This window comes from Schistocerca cancellata, chromosome 3 (genome assembly GCF_023864275.1).
Source record: "Schistocerca cancellata isolate TAMUIC-IGC-003103 chromosome 3, iqSchCanc2.1, whole genome shotgun sequence".
Classification (NCBI taxonomy): domain Eukaryota; kingdom Metazoa; phylum Arthropoda; class Insecta; order Orthoptera; family Acrididae; genus Schistocerca; species Schistocerca cancellata.
The window spans coordinates 868,102,099-868,124,603 of record NC_064628.1 but is presented as its reverse complement, the minus strand read 5'-3'; the positions used below and the strand labels follow the sequence as shown (position 1 = coordinate 868,124,603).

Sequence of the window (22,505 nt, the reverse complement as noted above, 5' to 3'; positions counted from 1 at the left end):
GTTGCATGGCGACGGTGGAATTTTCTAAATAATGTAATTCGTCGTCTTTGGGCGGCAATATAAACAGAAAAATACGGATAGATATGCGATCCTTCACTATTTTGTTCGCTGGAGAACAAATGAAGCCTTGAGCGCTAAAGACTTGTACTGTTTTTCTCAAGTAAGACGGACGCAGATTTGTGGCAGTCTGATCTAATTTTTACTAAATGTATAAAAACGTGTTATGTCTAAGTTTGAGTGAAGTGTAAAGAACTGTTATAACTTACCGTGACGACGCATGAGCGACTCAAAGAAGTCAATGGCTATATAAAAGAGCGCTCAATGGACATGATACGGACATAAAAATCTACCGTCGTTGTAGTACTAAGCTTAAGGTACGATATAGGTTTTAGTTATAATAAATATTTGTTCTGGGAATACTGAATCATTTAGCAGTGCTCATTCCTATTATCTCCTCAGTATTATTTTCATTTTAATTATGCATTTTGCTAATATTACAGACACCAAGATCAGCAGTCCAATGTGCGTGTTACATTGATAAAAAGAAAACTGTTTTATCGTCTTCTTGCATCAGCTTTAATATTGAATTTCCCTTTTGTGTGATGTTACAGTTGTTTTTGCGCCATTAAGAACTTCCTGGTCCCTTACGAAATTGTTTTGTCATAACAATAACTTCACAACCGGGTATGATCGTATCTACGATCATGAAGTAATTAGAAAGACGATAACGCAATATCTTATCAATAGCACGCTAGTTGTGACTGCCTCAAGCCACGCGAAACTGCAAGTAAAAACTATTCACATCTCATAATGCAAAATTTTATGACAATGGTCAATCCATGATTCTTACGCCAATTGTGATTGATAAAACAGTAAGCTAAATCTCAATTTCCAACTTTCCATTGAATAACAACATCACTTTTATTTTGTAACATCACAAACTGTAGAGGGAGACCGAAGTTTGTATACAGTAAATAGGTTGAAGAATGCCTAAGGATTTGAACATGGGAATTATCTGCCCGTTACATAAAAAAGAGGACAAGTCAGAATGTAGCAATTATCGTGGAATCACTCTCTTGAATGTAACATATAAGATATTTAGTAAAATTTTAGCCCCCATACTTGAAGGAATGATAGAAAGGATATTGGCGTACTATCAGGCTGGATTTAGGAGGAGCAGATCCACGATGGATCAGATATTTTTATTAAGACAAGTGCTAGAGAAGTTTTACGAGTATGACAAGCAACTACTTCAGTTGTACATTGATTTTAAGCAAGCGTACGGCAGTCTACACAGGAAGAAAATTATACATATCACGAAAGAATTTAGAATCCCACTAAAACTGGTCAATTTAACAGAAATGACAATTAAAGCAACAGTGTGTAAAGTAAGAATAGAGCAAGAACTGTCTGATGAATTCCAAGTACAGAGGGGGCTACGATAGGGAGATGTGATCTCTACAATGCTATTTAATTTAGTTTTAGAAAAGGAGATGCGGCAAATGCTGATAAACTCAGGACGAACAATACTTAATTGGCAAGTTCAAGTGGTATCATATGCAGACGACGTAGCATTAATGGCAAGGAGTGTAAGGGCACTAAAGGGGGAACTATGATACGTTAGAGGAAGCAGCAAGAGAAGTAGGTTTAGAAGCAAACATAAACAAAGCAAAGTATATGGTGATGGGGGAGCCCAATATAAACGGACAAAAGAATTCAATAGTAATGAATGGGAAATAATATGAATGACTGAAAGCATTTAAATATTAAGTTCTGTAATAACGGAGAACAATAAAGTAACAGTAGAAATTCAGGAAAGGATAGCGAGTGAAAATCGTTGCTATTTTGCCTTGCAGAATGTATTTAATTCCAGGAATTTTAGTAGGAATCAAAATGTACACGACCATATTAAGACCTATAGTAATGTATGGATCAGAAGTTTGGGTATTGACAGTAAACGAGGAGAACTGGTTGTTGAGATGGGAAAGAAAGATACTGAGAAGGATTGTCGGAGCAGTGAGAGAGGAAAATGACTGGAGAGTAAGGACAAATGTAGAACCACAAACACTTTTTGGACAGGTGGATATTTTTGTTAAAATAAAGCAGGGACGAATAAGACGTGCAGTACATGTAAAGAGAATGCTAGAAATTCGGAGTGTCAAGAAAGTTTTCATGGGAAAACCTGACGGAAGACGGAGAAGAGGTAGATCCAGGATAGGTGGCTGCACGATAGGGAAGAAGATCTAAAGGTGATGGGAATAAGAAATTGGAGAAGGAAGGCGATGGACGGAGAATAATGGAGGCAGGTAGTACAGGAGGCCAAGGTTCTTCAAGGACTGTAGAACCAACGAAGAAGAAGAAAAAATAGATTGACGAGGATGTCGGAAGCAGTAGTTATTCAGGGATGAAAAGGCTTCCCGGGGATAAACTAGCGAGGAGAGCTGCATCAAACTAGCCGGACTTAAGACCACATCAACACGTACGTTGTGTGTACTAACATACCGGGTGATCAAAAAGTCTGGCCGAGCGGTTCTAGGCGCTTCAGTCTGGAACCGCGCGACCTCTACGGTAGCAGGTTCGAATCCTGCCTCGGGCATGGATGTGTGTGATGTCCTTAGGTTAGTTAGGTTTAAGTAGTTCTAAGTTCTCGGGGACTGATGACCTCAGATGTTAAGTCCTATAGTTCTCAGAGCCATTTGAACCATTTGATCAAAAAGTCAGTATAAATCTGAAAACTGAATAAATCACGGAATAATGTAGATAGAGAGGTACAAATTGACACACATGCTTGGAATGACATGGGGTTTTATGAGAACAAAAAAAAATACAAAAGTTCAAATAATGTCTGACAGACGGTGCTTCATCTGATCAGAATAGCAATAATAAGCATAACAAAGTAAGAGAAAGCAAAGATGATGTTCTTTACAGGAAATGCTCAATATGTCCACCATCATTCCTCAACAATAGCTGTAGTCGAGGAATAATGTTGTGAACAGCACTGTAAAGCATGTCCGGAGTTATGGTGAGGCATTGGCGTCGGATGTTGTCTTTCAGCATCCCTAGAGATGTCGGTCGATCACGATACACTTGCGACTTCAGGTAACCCCAAAGCCAATAATAGCACGGACTGAGGTCTGGGGACCTGGGAGGTCAAGTGCGACGAAAGTGGCGGCTGAGCACACGATCATCACCAAACGACGCGCGCAAGAAATCTTTCACGCGTCTAGCAATATGGGGTGGAGCGCCATCCTGCATAAACATCGTACGTTCCAGCAGGTGTTTATCAGCCAGGTTGGGGATTATGCGATTCTGTATCATATCGGCGTACCTCTCACCCGTCACGGTAGCAATTACAAAACAAGAATCACGTATTTCCTCGAAGAAAAAAGGCCCGATAAAAAAAAGGCCCGATAACGGTAGACGTGGTAAATCCAACCCATACCGTGACTTTCTCGTCGTGCAATGAAGTTTCCACGACAGTTCTAGGATTTCGGTAGCCCAAATTCTGCAGTTGTGGGCGTTGACAGACCCTCCGAGCGTGAAATGAGGTTCGTCGGTCCACAACACGTTACTCAACCAATCGTCATCTTCCGCCATCTTTTGAAACGCCCACACTGCAAATGCCCTTCGCTTCACTAAATCGCCAGCTAACAGTTCATGATGCCGATGGATTTTGTACGCATAGCATCGGAGGGTACGCCTCAGTGCAAACCAGACAATAGTGTATGGAATGCCGGTGCGACGTGCGACTGCACGAGCGCTAACTTCCTCGTGCATAGACGAAACCGCTACAGTCTCCATTTCTTCCTGAACTGTCTCAGCAGCATTACGTCTTGTGCTCGGTCGGCCACTACGGGGTCTATCGTCTAAACAACCCGTGGCTTCGAACTTCGAAATTATTCTCTTCACAGCTGCATTTGTCAACGGACCTTTACCTGTTCGAATCCCCTTCCTATGGCGATAGGATCGTAACGCTGAACTAGCACATTCCCCATTCTGATAAGACAACTTCATTAAAAGCGCCTTTTCGGGTAACGTCAACATGCTGCGACTGCTGGCGCATCTGATTCTCTCTCTCATTACAGCTCCTTTTATACACAATTGTCATCCGCAGTCACTGACGTTTTGCTGTCCAGCGCCACATTTCTTTTCTAATAAAACCCCATGAGATTCCAAGCATGTGTGTCAATTTTTACCTCACTATCTACATTATCCCGTGGTTTATTACGTTTTCAAATTTATACTGACTTTTTGATCAAACGGTACGTTTGTTCAAGCCATCAGACTTTGTATAAATGTAGCATGGTACTGGCTGCACGTCAGTACACTAAACGGTAAAATTGAAGAAGAAAATGGTACGTGCGTGCAGAGGCCTCCGTAGGAGGATGTCACGTCGATCATCGACTGCCGGGCGTAGTCGTGTAGGCAGTACTGGACGGCGTCTCTCCCAAGCGGCGTGTCAGTAGGTCCCGGGCACAGCGCCACCATCCTCACGCCAGTCTCATTCACGTGCAGCTCGTCCTGAAACACAACACAACACAACACGTCACAGGCCCACCTCCTGTGCAGTCGGGCACAGTGTCAATGCTGATATGTCAGAATTTTGGGTCAGGGCGCACTATAAAAATGCCAGCTCACGAAACAACGGGGGGTGGGGGGAAATTATGGGAACTCCAAAACACAACATACACTACTGGCCATTAAAACTGCTACACCAAGAAGAAATGCAGATGATAAACGGCACAAATATATTATTGGACAAATATATTATACTAGAACTAACATGTGATTACATTTTCACGCAATCCTTAGAAATCAGTACCCAGAACAACCGCCTCTGGCCGTAATAACGGCCTTGATACGCCTGGGCATTGAGTCAAACAGAGCTTGGATGGCGTGTACAGGTACAGCTGCCCATGCAGCTTCAACGCGGTACCACTCTTCATCAAGAGTAGTGACTGGCGTATTGTGACGAGCCAGTTGCTCGGCCACCCTTCACCAGACGCTTTCGATTGGTGAGAGATCTGGAGAATGTGCCGGCCAGGGTAGCAGTCGAACATTTTCTGTATCCTGTACAGGACCTGCAACATGCGGTTGTGCATTATCCTGCTGAAATGTAGGGTTTCGCAGGGATCGAATGAAGGGTAGAGCCACGGGTCGTAACACATCTGAAATGTAACGTCCACTGTTTAGAGTGCCATCAATGCGAACGAGAGGTGACCTAGACGGATAACCAATGGCACCCCATACCATCACGCCAGGTGATACGCCAGTATGGCGGTGACGAATACACGCTTCCAATGTGCGTTCACCGCGATGTCGCCAAACACGGATGCGACCATCATGATGCTGCAAACAGAACCTGGCTTCATCCGAAAAAAATGACGTTTTGCCATTCGTGCACCAAGGTTAGTCGTTGAGTACACCATCGCAGGTGCCCCTGTCTGTGATGCAGCGTCAAGGGTAACCGCAGTCATGGTCTCCGAGCTGATAGTCCATGCTGCTGCAAATGTCGCCGAACTGTTCGTGCAGATGGTTCTTGTCTTGCAAATGTCTCCATCTGTTGACTCCGGGATCGAGACGTGGGAGCCCGATCCGTTACAGCCATGCGAATAAGATGCCTGTCATCTCGACTGCTAGTGATACGAGGCCGTTGGGATCCAGCACGGCGTTCCGTATTACCCTCCTGAACCCACCGATTCCATATTCTGCTAACGGTCAGTAGATCTCGACCAACGCGAGCAGCGATGTCGCGATACGATAAACTGCAATCGCGATAGGGTGCAATCCGACCTTTATCAAAGTCGGAAACTTGATGGTACGCATTTCTCCTCCTTACACGAGGCATCACAACAACGTTTCACAAGGCAACGCCGGTCAACTGCTGTTTGTGTATGAGAAATCGGTTGGATACTTTCGTCATGTCAGCACGTTGTAGGTGTCGCCACCGGCGCCAACCTTGTGTGAATCCTCTGAAAAGCTAATCATTTGCATATCACAGCATCTTCTTCCTGTCGGTTAAATTTCGCGTCTGTAGGACGTTACCTTCATGGTGTAGCAATTTTAATGGCCAATAGTGTATTACCACACCTATTCAAAAATAGCATCCAGTCGTCTCAGATTGGATAAACACAGGTCCTGGATAGTTTTCAAGAGAGTCGTATACCAGAGGTGGACAGGTGTCACGCACGTTACTCTCCAAACTAGACCACAAAGGCTGAATAATAATGAGATCTGGTGATGGTCATGGCTAGGAAAGATGTCATAATTCATCCTTGTGCTCACAAGACCAGTCCTAGGCAATATGAGCTGTTTGAACAGGGGCCTTGTCGTCTTGGATCACACAACCGCTATTGGCAACAAACGTTGTACGATGGGATGGACCTGTACAGGCAAAATGGTCACACAGTTCTTGGCAATAATGCGACGTTCCAGGGCAACCACGGAATACCACGATAGTGCTGCCCAAATCGTCACCGAATCTGCGCCATGTTTCGCTCTCCGGACGTAAACTCGACCAGAAGTTGGAAACAGTGTGAAGCAAGACTCATTCGACCAAACGGCTTTCTTCCATTGCCCCATAGTCCAGATATTACGACTTTCGCACCACGTTCTCGTATTAACGGTGTAAGACGTGTATATTTCTATTGTCAAACCACAATTTATGAGAGATGTTTGCATTGTATTAATAGGATTAAGTAGGAATAATTAATATTTGTGATTTTGGAAATAATTGTGGTAGCAGGGAATGTCTGCACCAAAGTATTGTTGGCGGGAGAGACCGCACATTGATATAATTTTTAAAAAAGGCGCGAGAGACCGCGTATGGATACATTATAAGAAAAGAGCGGGAAAGACCGCGCGTTGATACATTTTGTAATGCTAGCAGGGCTTGTCTGCACCAGAAAGCATTGTTGGCAGGAGAGACCGCGTTCGTAGGAAGTCCCTAGTAAGCGAGATGTGAAGAGAGTCGGTAGCAGGTCTGAAGCGAGAGGTTGAGAGGAGCGGTGTGCCAGCCACCAGCTATGTTTACAAGAGATTATAAACGGATGTACAGAGACATCAGCTAACTATTATCATCAGAGGAACTAACATTATTGAATTATTTTTTTAAGAAACTCAAGACTACTGAAGGTATGTTTGCGCAATGCTATTTGTAAGATTATTTTAAAAAGTAAGTCCCATTTGAACGTTTGTAAAATCATTTCATTACCAACAGCAAATATTTGAAGAATTATTTTCAGAATATAATTAATTTTTGCCAGAAATACTGCATTACTGATTATAATACCTCCCAAAAACCATCAACGAAAAACTTTGCAAAATTTTATTGTAGTCAAGAAAAAGTTTAACTATGAATTACGTAACTTCAGTCAAATTAATTAAAGAATAACGTCAGCTTTGCTATTAAAGAATAACGTCAGCTTTGGTAATAAATACAGCCACTTATGACAGTCCATCAGCAGCTAATAGAGTATAGTAAAACAGAGTAAGTATATTCATGTCGCAGTTCGATGTAGCAGTCAGATGGCGATCCAGCAACAGTAAAAAAGGTAAGGAACAGTTTTGGGCTATTGTAGGTAACGACTGAGGGCCACGACGACGACACATTCTAAGTTTCGTCGAAATAATCAGCAAATCACTTTTAATAAGCAGCATTTAAATTTGTATGCGAAGATTGCACTTATTAATATTGAGAAAGAGAATTAATTTCAAAGGGAAGATTTCATTTGTTATTATTATGCAAGAGATAGAATTCATAAAGGAACGTACTTAGCTTTCTTGATTTTTGTAAGTGGTACTCGTACATTAATATACATCCAATGTCTAATAATGAATCATAATAACTATGAGACGCCCATTTTAGGTTCGATGATAATTATTGGTTTAGATAGTAAGCTATTTGCCGCTCTTATTATTTTGCTAAAACGTGTTTGAAATACGTTGCAAACTATATTGCTACATAATTATTAAAAAATGATCGAATCTGTTGAAGTAATATATTCACTGGTTCCTGAAGTCATTTTATCCAGTGTAATGTGATACTCCATTGGGGTGGGGTGGGGGGTGGGGGGAGGGCTGTAACGCCCATAGCCCTCCCCACTTGCCACCGCCCCTGTTCCTCTTCAATGACGGTCCGTCACGATCACTCAATATACTCTTTCGTTAGCGCTGTGACTTTGTAGACCATATGTTAAGCCTTCCCTGTATGTGGTATAAATCGATAAGCGCCTCTTGAAACACCAAACATTTCGGCTCCAGTGCTTACAGAAGGATCCCACATATGAGCACAAACAATTTGTCCCCGTTCGAATTCACTCAGCTCAGACATAACGCAATCACAACTACATACAGCGCTGCATGGCCACCACTGACACTTGCGTGTTCAGAGCATTGCAAAGAAGGTGCTGTTCGTAGTCAAATACAACGGCGCAACCTAGAGGCTTGGCTAACATCTGCATATACACGGTGTTAGGGGTACCTTTACTGATGACTGAGGACAGTATAGTGAACAACATTCCTTAACTATTTACTTCATCTGAAGAGTAGTATACTTTTAGGATGGTTAGTACCTCCAAGTGTGTATGGCAACAGCAAACCATTAATGCTTATTTTCCCTGGACCAGTAGGTCAGTTGTTGAAGCATTGACATGTGATCGCAAAACGGTTAGTTTTTAGTCTATACTGACAGGTGTATTCCGCAGTGCAGTTAAGAGTGTGCATAAAACATCACGTGCTAAATTACATAACGTGTTTTCGAGAAAACTATTAAATCTGAGAAAAAGCAGGTAACACGCTGAAGTGGGTATATATCCTAAGGTACCAATGATCACAATATCTGCACACATACTGCTATCTACCTGTCTTCTGAAGCATGAGTTTCTAGCAGTGTGCAGGGTTCCCATACTTTGGACCGACCTCTCTATAACGACCGCTCCTCTCTAATGGCTCGAAGGGACATCCGGTAGACAGCATTAAGGCGATGAAATCTGTAGCTGGATCTCGGTGGGAAGCAGACCCTTACATTAACTTGATGATGAACAAAGGCCTAGTCCACTCTGTCATCAATTATGGATGTTCCTTACAACACAACACTGCTAAACATGCTTCATAAACTAGACGTGGTACAATTCAGACGCCTGCAGATATGCCTAGGAATAAAGTGAGCTGCTACTACGAGCGCCTTACTGGTAGAAGCTGCATAACTTCCACTGTCAATATTTGGTGAGGAAATTAGTTTACTGCAAGAGTTCGCAGCCTAATAGTACATTCACCGCCTGGGAGACAATCTTCCGCTCATAATGTTTACACCGGAAATCGGGAGCTTTCCGCCCTGCTACTGGCGGCATTAGATTCACAATGAGTGCGTACCACTGACTGATGTATTCAGATTGCTACATAACCCCATTGGGAAAGCTTGGTATTCACTACTACAGTTTTATGAAAAATTACTTTGCACAATCAATTCAAACTTCAGTACTTACGTTGCTGACCACACTTTATTCACATGTGTACTCGTGTTTGTAGATGACCTTGACGCTCAATCTCTGTATCACAGTAGAATGAGTCACAATATTTCACAGATAACTGTTACTGTGTATCATAACATGCCATCTGGTATGGCATTCGTCTGTAGCACGATATATAAAATGTAATAGTCGTATTGGTTCTTGCTTTTCCTCCGATACTGGTTGCAAACCGAATCCGGTCGGAATGAATGTGTAAAATTGAATACAGCGAAGTTAACATGCATTTTTAAAAACATTTACACGGCTTTTTACTCTGTTTATTATAAGGTATAGTTTCTGCAAACCAATTTACAAAACAGAGCAAATCGCTCACAAGTTATATTGTATAACATTTCCAGAGAATTGTTATCAGACAGCGGACATCAACAGATTCAACTCGATATTATCTTCTGATTATCTCGGCGTCAAGGGCTGTAAATAATAACCACTCATCAGTGATGAAAATGCCCGTAACTTGATGCCCAAACCATAATATGTGAGCTTTGGAGGAATGGAAGAAAGTCATTTGGTTGGAAGAGCCTTGTTTCACACTATTTCTAGCTTCTGTCCGAGTTTACGTCCTGGGAGTGAAAAACTGCGCGCGGATACGGCGATGGTTAGGGGCAACAGTTTTCTTATTAGTTTCAGTTATGTTGACAAAACTAAAACTGTTTGACAAACGGATTCTTTTGAACCCTCAGGTCTTCTGACTGGTCTTATGCGGCACGGCACAAATTCCTCTCCTGTGGCAACCTCTCCATCTCGAGTAGCACTTGCAAACTACGTCCTCAGTTATTTGCTGGATGTATTCCAATCTCTGTCTTCCTCTACAGCTTTTATCCTCTACAGCTCCCTCTAGTACCATGGAAGTCATTCCCAGATGTCTTAACAGATGTGCTATCATCCCGACCCTTCTCCTTGTCATTTTTTTCCACGTATTACTTTTCTCTCCAATTCTGCGCAGAACCTCCTCATTCCTTACCTTATCAGTCCACCTACTTTTCAACATTCGTCTGTAGCACCACATCTCAAATGCTTTGATTCTCTTCTGTTCCGGTTTTCCCACAGTCCATGTTTCACTAGCACACAATTCTGTGCTCCAGACGTACGTTCTCAGAATTTGTTCCTGAGATTAAGGCCTGTGTTTGATACTAGTAGACTTCTCTTGATCAGGAATGCCCTTTTTGCACTGCTAGTCTGCTTTTGATGTACACCTTATTCTGTACGTCACTGGTTGTTTTGCTGCCTAGGTATTAGACTTCCTTAACTTCATCTACTTCGTGATCATCAATCCTGATGTTAAGTTTCTCGCTGTTCTCATTTCCGGTACTTCTCAGTATTTTCGTCTTTCTTCGATTTACTCTCAGTCCATATTCTGTACTCATTAGACTGCTCATTCCACTCAGGAGATGATGTAATTCTTCTTCACTTTCACTTAGGATAACAATGCCATCAGCAATTTTAATTCCACTCTTCAACTCTTCTTTTATTTCCATCATTGCTTCTTCCATGTACAGATTGAACAGTAGGGGTGAAAGGATACACCCTGTCTTACCTGTCTTACACCCATTTAAATCTGGGAACATCGTTCTTCGTCGTCCACTCTTTATTACTCCCTATTGGTTCTTGTATAACTTACCCTCATTTTTCTCAGAATTTCGAACATCTTGCACCATTTTATATTGCTTTTCCGGGTTGACAGATTCTATAAACATGTCTTGATTTTTCTTTAATCTTGCCTTAATTATCAACCACAACGTCAGATTTGCCTTTCTTGTGCCTTTACCTTTCCTAAAGCCCAACTGATCGTCATCTAACACATCCTCAATTTTCTTTTGCATACTTCTGTATATTATTCTTGTCAGCAACTTGGATTCATAAGCTTTCAAGCTGGTTGTGTGATAACTCTCAACGTGCCAGCTCTTGCAGTCTTCGGATCTGTGTGGATTATATTTTCCCGAAAGTCGGATGGTATGTCGCCAGACGCATACATTCTACACACTAACGTGAATAATCATTTTGTTGCCACTTCCCCCAACGATTTTAGAAATTCTGATGGGGTGTTATGAATTACTTCTGCCTTATTTGATCTTAAGTCCTCGAAAGTTCTCTTAAATTCTGATTCTAATACTAGATCCCGTATCTCTTCTAAATCGACTCCTGTTTCTTCTTCTATCAAATCAAACAAGTATTCTCCCTCACTGAGACCTTCAATCTGCTCTTTCCTTTCTCCTCTGCATTTAACAATGGAATTGCATTCTTAATGTTACAACCCTTGCTTTTAATTTCACAGAAGGTTGTTTTGACTTTCCTATACGCTGAGTCAGCCCTCCCGACAATCATTTCTTTTTAGATTTCTTCACATTTTTAATGCAGCCATTTCGTCTTAGCTTCCCTGCACTTCCTATTTATTTCATTCCTCAACGACTAGTATTTCTGTATTCCTGAGTTTCCCGGAACATTTTTGTACTTCCTCCTTTCGTAAACCAACTGAAGTATTTTCTGTTACCCATGGCTTCTTCGCAGCTACCTTCTTTATACGTATGTTTTTCTTTCAAACTTCTGTGATCGCCCTTTATATAGATGTCCATTCCTCTTCAACTGTACTGCCTACTGAGCTATTCCTTATTGCTATATCAATAGTCTTAGTGATCTTTAAGCGTATTTCGTCATTCCTTAGTACTTCCATATCCCACTTCTTTGTGTATTAATTGTACCTGACTAATCTCTTAAGCTTCAGCCTAATCTCCATCACTACTACATTGTGATCTGAGTCTATATCTGCTCCTGGATACGCCTTACAATCCCGTATCTGATTTCGGAATCTCGGTCTGACCATGATGTAACTGAAATCTTCCCGTATCACCTAGCCTTTTAGAAGCATACCTCCTCCTCTTGTGATTCTTGAACGGAGTATTCGCTATTATTAGCTGAAATTTATTACAGAACTCAATTAGACTTTCTCACCTTTCATTCCTTGTCCGAAGCCCATATTCTCCTGAAAACCTTTTCTTCTAGTCCTTCCCCTACAACTGCATTCCAGTCCCTCATGACTATTAGATTTTCATATTCCTTTACATACTGTATTGCCTTTTCAATATCCTCATACTTTCGGTATCTCTTCATCTTTAGCTTGCGACGTCGGTATTTATACTTGAACTATCGTTGTCGGTATTGGTTTGCTGTCGATTCTGATGAGAGCCATCCTATCACTGAACTGTTCACAGTAACACACTCTCTGCCCTGGCTTCCTATTCATAACCACGCGTCAAGGGTAACCGCAGCCACGGTCTCCGAGCTGATAGTCCATGCTGCTGCAAACGCCGTCGAACTGTTCGTGCAGATAGTTGTTGTCTTGCAAACGTACCCATATGTTGACTCAGGTATCGAGACGTGGCTGCACGATCCATTACAGCCATGCGGATAAGATGCCTGTCATCTCGACTGCTAGTGATATGAGGCCGTTGGGATCCAGAACGGCGTTTCGTATTACCCTCCTGAACCCACCGATTCCATATTCTGGTAACAGTCATTGTATGTCGACCAACGCGAGCAGCAATGTCGCGATACGATAAACCCCAATCGCGATGGGCTACAATCCGACCTCTATCAAAGTCGGAAACTTGATGGTACGCATATCTCCTCCTTAGGCGAGGCATCACAACAATGTTTCACCAGGCAACGCCGGTCAACTACTGTGAGAAATCGGTTGGAAACTTACCTCAAGTCAGCACGTCGCATGTGTTGCCAGCGGCGCCAACGTTGGGTGAATTCTGTGAAATGCTAATCATCTGCGTATCACAGCATCTTCTTCCTGTCGGTTAAATTTCGCATCTGTAGGACGTCATTTTCGTGGTGTAGCAATTTTAATGGCCAGTTGTGTATTTTGCAAGAACATTCAGTAGGAGATGTGGCGACTGTCTCCAAAATGTGGTGTGATCAAAGTTAGTAGTAAAGAATAACAAATTAAAATGGGATATCTGTGAGACTCTGCTCTGGCTTGTAAGTGTTGAGTTTAGTTGTTCTTCATCAGGCAGCATACTTCCCGGCTAGAATGAGTTCAAGGAAGTGCAAGTGGTCCTTCACCGAGACAATCTTAGGAGGCACTAACAAAATGTAAACCAATGTAATTTTGGTAACAGATGTAAGTGATATTTTGCATTTCGCATCCAGAAAAGTAAGTCAAAAACATCAATTTTTAGTTTCTGACAGAGAAAAATACGTGTGAAGTGCCCCAATGTGCACGAAAAACGTCTCATCTCTATGTGACACTTTGTCCACTTCAGAGTATATGCGTCAGCTTTGTTGTAGGCTACCTGGTGATGCCCCGCAGTAAGAGCAGTGGAACTTTAGCTTTGCAACTGGCAGGTGTGCATCAGTCAGTCATGAAGAGCGGCACATTCTGAGTTGTGAAATTTTTTCGCATACAGGGTAAGTAGAATATAATTGTTAATAATCATTGATTATTACGATGTCAGTGTTTGTGCAATGTCCGTATCTTACATTACAATGTCTGTAGCTCACGTATGCATGTGAGAAACTGTTTTGACGATTACAGCTGTAGTAAACATTATGAAATTTCCTGTGTTACAGCGTACAAGAAAAAAAGGTCTTTTCTGCTATAAAGAAAGTTCATATTGAATCCCTTTTCTCAGCGAAAATTATTCATACATTATATAATACCATTTATGGTTTTATGTTTTTGTAAACTGTGTTCCTTAAGTTGTACCTATTACATTTTCGTTATTATATTACTTTTCAGAAATTACAATTTTGCATTTCATGTTTTTCTAATAGAACAATTTCAACTTCTTTTTCAGTTTCTTATTTTAACTTGAGTACTAATCGAATGTCGTATAATATTACAGTAAATAAACATGGGCTGTAAAAGTATCAAAGGTGTTACATGTACGATCATAATTGAGAAAAATGACAAGTGATACATTTCAAAGGTTTAAGTAATAATTACCAGATAATAGGTCTCGCATTAGACGAAAACGGGGCTACGTGTCCATATTAATGTTGTATAGACTATAATGGCATTTACTGGCAAATTAGTTATTTGCAATTTAAAGGACTGTTATACTATTTCATTATAAGTTTTATAGCATATATTTTGAGATGACTCATTGTTCTTCCTGAGGTCCGGTTTATTGAGTTTAATTAAATCTGATTTTACTTTTTGCAGTATCAATTTTTTTAGTGTGTCCCAAATTCTGGTCTGGAAAACATGGTCACCTTAATCGTAAAATGTTTGAGTAAGGTATGCTGAGTATACATACCTATAACATGAAATTTCATAGCGGTGCCTTTGAGATGGTTCAATTCTTGCAAAGTAAATGTCAAAACTACTCACACCCACAACTTGCACATATGCTGGACATTTGAAATGCTGCAGGTAACGGCACCAAGAGCGGTACTCACCCCGTAGGAGCGCGTCATGGCAGACACGGCGTGCTTGGTGCCGCAGTAGATGGCCATTTGGGGGACGGGGTCGAGGCCCGCCACGGACGACACGTTGACCACCAGACCGCCGGCGCCGCCGTTCTGCTTGCCCATGTACTTGTACGCCAGCAGGATGCCGTGCACCACGCCCTTCTGTAGGAACACACAAATCACCAAACGTGTTCAACCGCACAGGGTCACTTCCGTCATTCTAAAACACTCAGGCAATATCGGAACAACTCTACCGTAGAATCTTAGACAGCGTACCTATAAAATCATCATCCACCATACCTGCCAATTCCCACAGAACTAATCCAAGGACAGTCACAAATATTTGCTACTATCTGTTACTCCCAGATACACTCGTATATCAGTCGTTTTGTTATGTTGAGTGATGCTGAGTAAGTAGGCTTACCAGATTTCGGAATGCCAAAAAGAGGACATTTTTTCCATATTTTACAATGAAAAAAGAGGACACTTTCTATTTCTTAAACTTATTACATAAGAAAAAAAATAAAAACATTACACACTTCTCACGCACCTACGTATTTTTCATGTGACTGAATACTTTTTAAAAGTTCCTTCTCTTGATACAAATATTTAAAAAAGTTCTTGCAATTCAAATTTCTAAAATTAAATTTCACCATTGCAGTCCCCTTTACAGTGTCAATAGTGAGTCTATTTCTCGCCTTTGTCCACTGTGCCTCTATTAAGGAAACAACATCTCCCCACAGCATTATGCGCTGGCAACGCGAAGAAGAATTGTGCAATTTTAATAACTCGCTAAACTGTTCCTCACTGCTACACGACTCAACATTCTTGCACCAGTTTTTATGGGCCGGTTCTGATTTTCCATCATATGTGGCTATGAATTTTTTTAAACTGTAAAACTGATCACAGCACTTTTCATCGTCAACATTAATATATTTATTTAACAAAAATTTGACTGATGCTTCCACGTAAGACCACGATATATCTGAAAAATCGAGCCACTTAAAACAGGAAAATTCAGAAAATGGTTCCACCCACATATTCAGGTACTCGAAACATCCTCGGATATTTTTCTCGGAGTTTATCCGTAAATGCACACTTCCTCTTAGGCACGATGAGAAATTATCTTAAACGAAAGTTAAACAAAGAATGATCAAAACGTACTGTTCAGCTAAACCATGAAATAGTCTTCACTTACAAAACTTAACTATAATTCTGTGCCATAAGCTATATTTTGAAATTCACGAAACTTACGCAAAAAGATGAATACGGAAAGTAAAGATGCAGCTGGATGATCAACAAGTTCGCTAAAAACACGTGTGTCATACGAAAACAAACAGCACGTAGACAATCACAGCTATGCTTTGACCATAGATACTACCTATGGTCGAAGGTAAAAGATACATAATTTGTTTGCAATACAAATCGCTATTTTCGATTTTGTGAGTGTAACAGATCGAATTTAAGCTAATAACAAATGATGCAATTCAATGACCGTAGTAAAAAGTACACAAATTGTTGAAAACAAAAATCAAAAGATCTTCATTCCCAAAACCAAAAAATTCGGACGTTAACAGAAATCGCAAAAATGTATGTGGACGCTACATCCCCTCCAACCACCCGAACACACGACGGAGTGGCAGGCATACACCGCTGCTGACAAGCGGTGCGTGCAGACGGACGTGTGCAGGCGCGCTCAACCATGCAGTGTGATGTTGAACTAGCTCTATACATTATACAGTGTGTACAGTAGGCAACAAATTTAATAACATTTTAACATGTTGTAAGGTCATTCACTGATGTAAAAAACGTGTTTCATCCCCCAAATCACCCTTTTAAACGTCGAATTTTCATTTTATTTTATTTTATTTTATTTTACTTTTTAAAGTAGCCTATGTTTTTGCTCAGGGTTCAAGATTTATCCATAGCAAATTTCATAAAAATCGGTTCAGCATTTTAGAAGCGAAATCGTGACCGATTTACTGTCGGATATACACTGACGAATAAAATACGCAACTCCAAGAAGGAGTTGTGCGACGTAAACGAAAGTCTGTAGGCGTGTTTTTACATCTGAAAGATGATGTCCATTCAAATTTCTCGCCAGTGGCATGAGAGTGGCGCCATAGCGCCACTATGAGGATGAAAATAAGGTTTGCTTTAAATACGCTCTGCAACGGTTCTGAACGATAGTTAGAGTAGATTAGATTAGATTTACTTTCATTCCAATTGATCCGTAGTGAGGAGGTCCTCCAGGATGTGGAACATGTCAGAAAAACAACAATACATGACAAATATTTACAACTAAAACAAATAAGCTAATGTACCATTCCACAGGTCCCAAGTGGAATGATTGTCATTTTTTAATGAACACTAAGAGTCATTTTACAAATACTAATGCACTGAATTTAAAATAAAAAAGTTAAAAATGCTTTGGGATTGGACTTGGGAGTTGATATTAGACACAGTGCCTTTAAGGCGACAAACTAGCCATTGTCAAAACCACACACAGTTCGAACGAGGTTGTGTAATAAAGCTACGAGAAGCTGATCCTTTGAGATGCTGCTGAAAGACTTGGCAGGAATGTAACTATTGCACAGGTTGCTGCAGCGGTTGTCACGAGAATGTACGGTCACATAAGGACCGGGCTTCATATGGCCACTAACGAGAGGTAACACCATCGTGTTCAGCTTGTGGCTCAGACGTATCGTACTGCTTCTGCAGCAGCAATTTCAAGATCCAGAGAGACACAACGAACTGTTACAAACGGTTACTTCTGGGACAGAGGCCTACCAGAAGTCCTGTAGCGTGTATTCCACAGACCCCACACCACCGTCATTTGCGTGGTATCTCGCGAGGGTTCATTGGAAGTCAGGGTGGAGGTATGATGTGTTTTCTGATGGAAGCTGGTTCTGCTTCGGTCCCAGCGATGGTCGTGTGTTGATCAGAGGCCAGTTGAGGGCCTGCAACCGATCTGTCTGCACGCTAGACACACTGGACCTACACCTGGTGCTACGGTCTGGGGTGCGATTTCGTCTGACAGCTGGAGCACTCTTGTGGTCATCTCACACACCCTACCTGCAGATTTGTACGCCAGTCTGCTGATTCTGCCTGTTGTGCTACCATCATCAACAGCATTCGAGGGGATGCTTTCCAACAGGACAATGCTCACCCACAAACCGCCGTTGTAACCCAGAATGCTCTACGGAGTGTCGACATGCTGCGTTTGCCTGCTCGATCACCAGATTTACTCCAGTGGAGCACATATCAGACATCAGTGGACGACAACCCAGCATCGTCCACAAACAACATTTACTGTCCCTGTGTTGACCAACCAAGTGTAACAGCAATGTAACGCCATCCCACAAACTTACACCCGGCACATTTGCATGCTGGCATTCAACATTGTGGTGGTTACACCATTATTAATGTACTAGCATTTCACATTTACCGTGTCTTATCTCATGCTTACATTAACCTGTGATCTTGCAATGTTAACCACTTAAATATGTTACCTAGAGAAATTTATTCCCGAAATTTCACAACTCTAAATTAATTATCTTTTGGCGTTGCGATTTTAACGTCAGTTTATTACGTTACGGTGTGGATGCATGGATTAAACACTCTGAGGGTTGTACAAACATTATATTACTAATGTAGAATCGTATTATCTAGAACATATCGATCGATAAAAGCAATTGACAAATATGATAAAGTTCAAGAGTAACTACTTTCTTCGCAGAGTAAATATATTTCTCTAATTCACGTAAAATTCTAGAAAACATTAAACGTCCTGTGCTACACGCTTTCTAAAGTAGCATACGCTCTTACTAGGCGTTCAAGCTATCTCCATGCCAAATTTCATAGAAATCAGTTTAGTGACGTAGTATTGCATTTACAAAACTTAAAAATAAGACATGTTTCTTCTGTGATCCAATTTTGATGAAATAAAGTCTATACGTTGCCTCAACCTACACTGACTCTATCTGTGAAAACCTCACGAAAATCGTTTCTATTGCTGCAACGTGTGCGATGAACACACACTGTCCGAGAAACTTCTGCGTATTCCACTTACTACAGTAGTTCTTTGTGATATATGACTCGAATACCCTGGAAGTTCCATGTACTGGGGCTTGAGGAAGACAACAATTTTCAAAAATAACAACTAATGCTATATATTTCTACAACCCCATGAAAGTTCTTCTAGTAGTTTTGGAAATACGAACGGTTTTACAATTTCATTATTAGTACAGATAATGATACAAAGTAAAGTAAAAGATACAAGACTATGCAGAAGTTTGGATAACAGGACTGATCACTATCTTGTGATATGTCAAACGGAAACGGAAGAAAGCTTTTACAATGCAGAAGCAAGAAAATGTCTTTAAAGGGTATTGACTCGAGAATGCAAGTATTAAGGGCCTGTATCAGAATGTATTAAGAAAAGAATTAGAGCAATTAGCCACCTGCCAGACAATTGTAGAAGAATGGACAAATAATGAAAACGCAACAAATAAGCAACAGATGAATAATTTGGAAAGAAAGAGAAACATCGTCGAAGGCGTGGATTAAAAATGTGATCAATAGAAATTGCCGAAGCAATACAAGAAAAATAAACAGCACATAAGAAGTATCTTCCAAAGCCTACCGTGGAAAATAAACAAATCTATAAACAGATCAGGGATGACACTAAACGGGTAACGAACAGAGCCCGGCAGCAAGCCTGGAACAAATACGTTACTAGCATAGAACATGACATTCTTGGTCATCAGCAGATAGCGTATAAATATTTGCAAAGATTAAACAATACAGAAAAGTATACAGCTTGTTTGATTAATATTACGAAAGAAAAAGAAACTAAATTTACCTGCGGAGGGGCTGCAAAGAGAGGATTAGGCTATTTGCAACGCAGTTAAGCATGTATTCTTCCTGCGCTCCATACCCGAATAAAATGTGATGCAATGCACAATACCCTCTGCCATATCGTTCGTAGTGATTTTCAGAGTATGGATTTAGGTGTAAATGTGATTTCTGTCTTGAGTGATTTAAGACAGACCAGCTACACAAGTTAGTCGCTGTAAACGCAAATGCCGCCCCGGGAAGAACCGTAAGGAAGCACAGTGATCGCACAAAGGAGCCCGTCCACAAAAACCTTGTTTGACAAACTTTTGGGTAATGTTCGTCTATCTGCGACTGTGGGGTACTGAATTCTGATTGCTAGCGAGCCTTGGAATTTTCTGCAATGCTTGCCAATTCGATTAATTCAAGAAATAGCAAGGATCCAAATAAGAGCTTTACGATTTGCCACGGGGTTGTTGGGTTACCGCGAAAGTGTTGTAGAACTGAAGAACGAATTCTAATGTTGTAATGCAGTAGTTCCAATCCGAGAGGCACGCCGGCTTGAGGGAAAGGGGGGAGGGGGTGAGAGGTTTATATGGCGGGGCACAGACACGTCAGCTGCCAAGTCCTTTGAAGCACAGTGTAGTTTTGTATTACTCTACATTTGATAACCCTCTTTTACTAAAGTGTGGACTGCAGATTATTGTTTTTCGAAAGAAGGAAAAATTAAAGAAATAAATAAAAATAAATAAAACAATAAAATAAACAAGCATAGGCAGGCAAGAGATATTCTGGGCTCTGAAACGAATGTATACTTTTGAGACATCCGTTTAGAAGCAGATGATGATACAATTATTTCAGCTGGACCTTTCGACACCACTCTTTTTCTATCGATGTTTCTTTGAAGTTTGTACACATTACGTTCCAAAAGGAAGTTTTCGGAACTATTCTGATACATAGCGACTATCAATCTGTTGTGTACACAGTTCCGCATAGTCAGTGCGTACACAACTTTCCTAGTAGAGCGCGCCCCACTAAGCACAACAGCGCAGGCGCAGCGCTCGTCCGTCTCCGCACTACGAGATGGCGCTGCCTTAGAGACGGACCAAATTCTGCTTCCGCCGATCCGCGTATTAATATGTAAGGCAGCCAATGAGATTGCTGCTAACGTAGTACCTTTTATCCTCGCGGATCACAGTCGCGCAGTGATACCTGAACGCTCGAGGTATTATAACGAGTGTACAGACCTCCAATTAGTCAGTCTGCATTTGTCTGCACCAGTGTGTACCAATCTACGTTAGTCTGTACCAGTCTATAGTCAAGTTTCAGTCTGCACCTAAGAAGATTATCATATTCCTGTATATAGCCATGAAGATAAATGTATAGACACTTTGTCAAGTATCAGAGATATGTGAGAATAAGATTAACGTACCAAGACCAAAGGAACTTCAGATTGTCAATTGTAAATAGCATCCAGAATCAAGTTACGTAATGCTTAAGCTTGTTATTATTTTAATAAATGTGTGTGAAAATTAATCAAGCTCTGTTTAAGGTTCGTCACCGTCAATCTGCTACTCTAAGCATGCAAGTGGCATTTCTATCGTCTGACCTAACGGCAGAAGATAAACACGCCATGATAAGACCACGAGACATATTTCTGACACTCGCCTACTTCGTTAGAGTGACAAGTCAAATAATCTGATGGTGTGTGTACCGAAGGTCTTACAGTATGCACACCACACAATCGAAATCTCATTTATCAAATTACATTTTTCCCATTATATATTGATAATCCATGTCTTTGTATTTCCAGTTTATCTCTGAAACAATTAGATATTCTATGAAATCAGATTTCTTACTCTTGACAGTTGTCGGAAATAATCTTACTTTTGGCAACAGACAGATTATTAAAAAACCATTAGAGAAATCACACTATCGGAAAATATTCGCGACACTGAGAAGGAGTTTCGCGACATAAGCGAAAGTTGGTAGGCGTGTTTCCACATCTGAAAGATGACGACCATTCAGATTGCTCGCCAGTCCCGTAAAAGAGGCTCCGGTAGCGCCACTATGAGGATGCAAATCAGGTTTGCTTCGCGCGCATTTGTTACATTTAAGGCTGGAAGTGGTGAGTAGATCTTAGTCAACAATGCCTTTTAGGCGACAAAGACGCCGTCAGCAACACCTCACTGAGTTCGAACGAGGTCGTGTAACAGGGCTACGACAAGCTGGCTGTTCCTTCTGTGATATTGCAGGAAGACTTGGCAGGAACATAGCCACTGTACATTACTGGCATCGGTGGTTACCAGAATGTATGGACGCTAAAAGACCGGGCTGCGTATGGCCATGTGGCACTACCAACAGGGAAGACCGCCGTGTCCGGCGAATGGTTTTGGCACTTACTACTGCATCTGCAGCTGCAATCTGAGCAGCGTTTGGCACCACAGTGTCACAACAGACTGCTACACATCGGCTACTTCAAGGACTGCTCCAAGCCAGACGCACTGAAGCGTGTCTTCCACTGTCTCCGCCATTTGTGTCTTCAATGGTGTCAAGCGTGAGCTCTTTGGAGGGCAGGGTAGAGGTCTGTTGTCTTTTCTGGTGAAAGCTGGTTCTGTCACGGTGCCGGTGATGGCCGTGTGTTGGTAACAAGGAGGCTAGTCGAGCGCCTGCAACCAACGTGTCTTCATGCTATGTACACTGCACCTACACGTGGAGTTACGG

General features: G+C 41.4%; 1 protein-coding gene across 1 annotated transcript in view; it reads right to left on the bottom strand.

Annotated features, from left to right (window-relative positions):
• The window catches only part of LOC126175925 (15-hydroxyprostaglandin dehydrogenase [NAD(+)]-like), a 67,488-nt gene that overhangs the window by 3,241 nt on the left and 41,742 nt on the right, over positions 1-22,505 (bottom strand). Inside the window, exons 5-6 of the mRNA XM_049922999.1 lie at positions 14,934-15,107; positions 4,364-4,521 (exon numbers count right to left, since the gene is read on the bottom strand). Of these exons, the coding sequence (XP_049778956.1) occupies positions 4,364-4,521; positions 14,934-15,107 (332 nt within the window). The remainder of the gene's footprint in view (positions 1-4,363; positions 4,522-14,933; positions 15,108-22,505) is intronic.